The sequence below is a fragment of the Rosa rugosa genome, chromosome 1, assembly GCF_958449725.1.
Source record: "Rosa rugosa chromosome 1, drRosRugo1.1, whole genome shotgun sequence".
NCBI classification, from domain to species: domain Eukaryota; kingdom Viridiplantae; phylum Streptophyta; class Magnoliopsida; order Rosales; family Rosaceae; genus Rosa; species Rosa rugosa.
Window position 1 is genome coordinate 38,698,501 of NC_084820.1, and position 5,343 is coordinate 38,703,843.

At 37.6% G+C, this 5,343-nt stretch overlaps 1 protein-coding gene across 2 annotated transcripts; it reads left to right on the forward strand.

The window, feature by feature from the left end:
- Positions 1–276: 276 nt before the first annotated feature.
- On the forward strand, positions 277–3,633 carry LOC133736894 (wall-associated receptor kinase-like 8). Of its 2 annotated transcripts, XM_062164500.1 has the most exons (4): positions 277–1,380; positions 1,490–1,609; positions 1,860–1,913; positions 2,051–3,633. In XM_062164500.1, the coding sequence occupies exons 1-4, from the start codon at positions 477–479 to the stop codon at positions 3,247–3,249; spliced, it is 2,277 nt and encodes a 758-aa protein (XP_062020484.1). In that variant the 5' UTR covers positions 277–476; the 3' UTR covers positions 3,250–3,633. The 2 variants fall into 2 exon arrangements, with proteins under 2 accessions (XP_062020484.1, XP_062020492.1); XM_062164508.1 differs by lacking the exon at positions 1,860–1,913 and having other exon boundaries at positions 278–1,380.
- Positions 3,634–5,343: the final 1,710 nt, after the last annotated feature.

Sequence of the window (5,343 nt, forward strand, 5' to 3'; positions counted from 1 at the left end):
AAATGAATCTCCACAAAGATATTTACAAAGAAAAAATCCCAATTGCCAAGGATTTCTTCATCATTAGCAAATCTCCATCCACCGTAGTTTTTTTTTTTTTTTGATGACATATCTCCATCCACCATTAGCCTTCGCAGGTCGAGCTAATTCAAGTTAACAAATAGATATTTCAATACGCTCCCTTCTTGGAAACTTCATGCGAACCCAGCAGCTTCTTTACTTTTGTTTCAATTATTGTAAAGAAAAGTTTTCTGTACTCACTGTACTCTCAACCTTTTTTTTTTTTTTGACTTTTTTGGTCTGCCAATTAAAATGAAAAAGAAAACAAAGTTGAGACTAATTATTATTCAACTTTACTCTTCTTTCAATACTTAAACATGATCCCTCAAAGCCAGATGTAGCTCGCTTCCCTCTACAGCAGATAGACAATAATATCTCGTTAGAAAGATCGAGGACCTAGCTGCTAGCCAGTAACAATGTCTAGATCCCAGTTCCAGTTTCTTGTGCTGCACTTTACTAGTCTGTTCATCTTGTGGGCTATGAGCAGCAGGGCAACACTAGCTGCAGCCTCACCGGTGCCCCCCACAGACTCGATAGCAAAGCTTCACTGCCCGTCCCATTGTGGAGACATTGCAATCCCATACCCTTTTGGAATTGGAGAAGGCTGCTACCTTACTGGCAGCGACACAGGTTTCTACAGCAACTCGTTCCAGATAATATGTAACTACTCAACCAGCCCTCCCAAACCTTTCTTGACCAGCACGAGTCTTGAAGTGCTGGAAATCTCTATTGAAGGAGAACTCCTGGTCAGAAGCCCCATAACCTTCTCAAATTGCACTGACAAGCCGGGGCTGCCGAGCAACCGCCAGACCTACAACCTGGAGCAAACCCCTTTCTGGTACTCCCAGGATAACAGATTCACTTCAATGAGTTGTGGAGGAATTGCCCTAATGACAAAATTTTCTAATGGGTTGACAACAACACTTGGTGGCTGCTTGTCCATTTGTGACTACTCTAGTAGTAACCCTGTATTAAAGAAGAATACCTGCATTGGTATCAACTGCTGCCAATCCACCTTTCCTAAATATCTAAAGAACTTCAATGCTAGCTTTGCAGACGTAACTATAAACGCTCGCAGTGCTAACGAATGCAAGTATGTATTCGTTGTAAAGCAAAGTTGGTTTACTAGAGCAAATATGTCGGTCATTGGTGATATGGACTACGTCCCTGTGGAGCTGAAATGGAGCGCACGCTCATATTCGGATATCTCGAACAATTGGACTGTCTCTAACAATAGCACATATATCAGCGATGATGGACGTCTACTCTTATGCTCAAAAGGCTATGAAGGAAACCCTTATCTTCTTCATGGATGTCAAGGTAACTAAATCGATCTCTTGCTATATATGTCCGTGTGTGTGTGTGTGATTTTGGTCTCATTGGTTTTTTTTCATTATATATATGTATTTTTGTGTTGTCACAATTTCAGATATCAATGAATGTGAGGGTCGACCATGTGGTAGTTACGAGATCTGTATCAATTATCCTGGAGGCTTTAAGTGTGATCCTCCACCGACAAGCTTACGGCCGGAAAAGCTGGTTGTTATAGGTATTTTTTCAACTTTCTAATTTTCTTTTTGAATAGATACGAATTTTTTTTTCTCCACCTCGGCGAATTTTTGGGCCAAGCTGGATTTGAACCAGCGTAGACATACCACTTATTCCATTGAACTTTCTAAATATTAAAACACTAAGAGCACATTTATTTACTTGGAATGAGAATGAAAATGAAGATAATGATTCCGGGGTATGAGTGTTCTTACGTTTACTAACATATAAAAGTATTGGAATGGGTGCAGGTCACACCTCATTATTAGGAATCGATTTAGGAATCAGGGGTTATGGGGTTCCAAGTATGTAAACGTATCATAAAATAAATTTTGATTACTAATGTGCCAGTTATTTGGTATATAATTAACAAATAAATGCAACATATCTATTATAGAAAATTATTTATATTCTTTCTTATTTGATTGAGCTATATATCCAGTTACAAGCACTGTTTTTGGAGTTCTACTTATACTCATTTGGGGATGGTGGTCGCACAAAGTGATAAAAAAACAGAAGAACATCGAACGCAAGAAGAAATTCTTCAAACAAAAGTTGGAGCAACAAGTATCTTCAGGTGAAGTCAATGTTGAGAAAATTAAGCTGTTTAGTTCCAAGGAGCTAGAGAAAGCCACAGACCATTTTAATGTAGACAGAATTCTTGGTCAAGGAGGCCAAGGTACTGTTTACAAAGGAATGCTGGCAGATGGAAGAATTGTTGCTGTGAAGAAGTCTAAACTAGTTCATGATGGGGAAATTAGACAATTCATCAATGAAATTGTCATTCTTTCCCAAATTATCCACAGAAATGTGGTCAAACTTTTGGGTTGTTGCTTGGATACAGAAGTTCCCCTTTTGGTTTATGAATTCATTGCCAATGGAACACTTTATGAATATATTCATCAGCAGAATGAAGAGTTTCCTCTTACATGGGAAATTAGACTACGAGTTGCCGTCGAAGTAGCAGGAGCTATTTCCTACTTACATTCTGCAGCTGATTTTCCCATTTACCATCGAGATATCAAGTCATCTAACATACTCCTAGATGAGAAATACAGAGCAAAAGTAGCAGACTTTGGGACTTCTCGATCTGTTTCGATTGACCAAACACACCTTACCACACTAGTACATGGAACATTTGGTTATTTGGACCCAGAGTACTTCCAATCTAGCCAATTTACTGACAAGAGTGATGTTTATAGCTTTGGTGTGGTACTTGTTGAGCTCTTAACTGGACAAAAACCAGTTTCTTTGGCAAGATCCCAAGAAGAAAGAAGCCTAGCAACTTATTTCCTTCTTTCTATGGATCAAGATTATCTGTTTGATGTTCTAGATCCTCAAGTTACGAGATATGGGGGGAAAGAAGAGATTACTGCAGTTGCTAACCTTGCAAAAAGATGCTTAAATTTGAATGGAAAGAGACGACCTACTATGAAAGAAGTAGCAGTTGAGTTGGAGGCAATTCAATCGTCAATTAAGGCCTCTAATCATGTTGATCCAAATTTGGAAGAGGTTGCATATATCCAAACTCATGAAATAACCGAGGCTTGGGATATTGTTTCTACATCAACAGGGCCTTGTATCGATGGTGGTACGTCTTCATTCGATGCACAACCACTGTTGACTTTGAAGACTCTGTGAACCTTGTTCTCTTGTTTGAGGTTAACTCCTTTTGTTCTTACATCGTGTAGCACATATGCATTTTCGTTCGTCTCAAATTTTCCTCGATGGGGTTCAAGTAGCAGATTCTTTTACTAAGTTAATCTCTCTTCAAATGGTTTGACATGGTGGGATTTGCCTCCTAAATTGGTCTTCTTATTGTCCCAGAGATTTTTTTGGAACTTTCCAATTCGTTTTCATTTTTTTTTCTCTAGATATTGTATTTGTCATTTGTTTTTTTGTATTTTGGGGAGTAGTATCGTTTCGATCACTCCATTTTTTTTCTTTTTCTTTTTGAGGCGTTAGGTTTCATGTCTCCTTCTTGCTGATTGTATTATCTTTTTCCTTTTCATTTTAATAAAAGACCCTGTGAGAATGTGAATAAATTTTAAATTAATCAAGTGAGAGATTTGTTGTAAAATGAAAAGTAAGAGAGTTTGAGAGAAGAGAGAAATGATGCAGAGAATGGAGTGTATTATTCATCTCACCATGAGGAGCTTTCTATAAGACTACATGGTGCAAACAAAAAGGTAATGCCTAATTACAATTCAATTACTCCTACAGTTACAACCTATCAATCACTAATCAATAGTGGTTGGCAAAGATTACTCAACAACTATTGCATGATTATCCACAAATATTTACAACACTCCCCCTTGGATATTCCATGTCAATAGTGTTGCCTTTGTTGTGCGCCTCTAAGTTGCCTCGTCAAAAACCTTGCCAAGTAATAAAAACCCTGTGGGACAAAAACAACCTTGGTCGAAGGAGAAAAAGAGTACAACGGGAAAATCATAACGTGATCACGTGACCATCCTGAAGAGCACATCTTTGGCATGGTCACGTTAAAAGGCTACCTTATTAACGGGAACCGATTTCACACTAGGGAGTCTGAAAAAGGGACATAGAATTGTGGTGTTTCTGTTGAAGCTGACACATATTGCCGAGCAAGTGCAAGAGACACAATGCTGAAATTGGATAAAGTAGATTATTATGGGGTTATAAAAGAAATTATTTTTCTAGACTATCGCAAATTCAAAGTTCCAATGTTTCACTGCGATTGGGCTAACATAGTAAATGGTGTCAAGGTTGAAGAAGGATTTACACTAGTTAATCTTAGAATAGGCCAGCATCAGTTTCAAAGGGATCCTTTTATCTTTACATCACAAGCAAATCAAGTGTTTTACTCCAGAGAAAGTGATGTATCGAATTGGTCTGTAGTCCTAAGAGCACCACCAAGAGGCTTGTATGATAATGAGAATCCTGGTGAAACTGATTACATGCCATCTGTACCATTAGATTTGTCAGAACTTTCCCTAAATTTCGTAGATGAAGATTTAAGAAGAAATCATTGTGATGTGATGAGTGAGGCATCGGTAATGCGTGTTTGCATAGCATAAACATCTATAGATGACCTATTTATATAAGATGATTCTTTGTACCATTTTTAGTTATATCTAACTATATCACTTTGTTTGTTAACAGACTGACAGCGAAAGTGGTGACGGTGAGTCCACAGAAATCTGATTTGAAGACCATACAGATCTTTTGTCTTCACACTTGAGAATCTGCCAAGTTAGTATCATGTGTACTGGAGAAGTAAGTTCAATCTTAAAAAACTAAATTTGATATTGAAATTTTTTAATGTTTCTTTTGCCTCCACACTTGAGAATTTGCCAAGTTAGTACGTATATGCAGATATATGTTATATAGAGTTTTTGCCTTCTTAATGTTTTTTTCCCCTTCTTGGGGTTTACATATCCTGTGTTATAGGTTATTAATAATAAGGTTTAGAAATTGAGAAAGAATGCAGAACTGAAAATGACGAGGCTAAAGTTTTTTAAGTGGGGTGACTTGGTATTTGGTCTCCTCCTCTTTGAATGAAACTTGACCTTACAAACTCCTTATCATAAGTTGCCATGTGCTGTAATTCTATGAACTTGAGAAGCATCAACCACTTCAACTTTTCATTTCTTATGTTATCAAATTTTGTTTTTCTAATGTCGGTTGAATACCGAACCTGGCCTTTTATGCCAAAATGCAACCTCACTTCACTTTGTGTATGTCCAGACTTCA

What these genes read in the sequence shown, in the direction of transcription:
- LOC133736894 (XM_062164500.1), top strand. Translation starts at nt 477, where the DNA reads ATGTCTAGATCCCAGTTCCAGTTTCTTGTGCTGCACTTTACTAGTCTG. An exon ending in TCTTCTTCATGGATGTCAAG is followed by an intron (nt 1,381 to 1,489) that starts GTAACTAAATCG and finishes TCACAATTTCAG; the next exon opens with ATATCAATGAATGTGAGGGT. An exon ending in CAGGGGTTATGGGGTTCCAA is followed by an intron (nt 1,914 to 2,050) that starts GTATGTAAACGT and finishes CTATATATCCAG; the next exon opens with TTACAAGCACTGTTTTTGGA.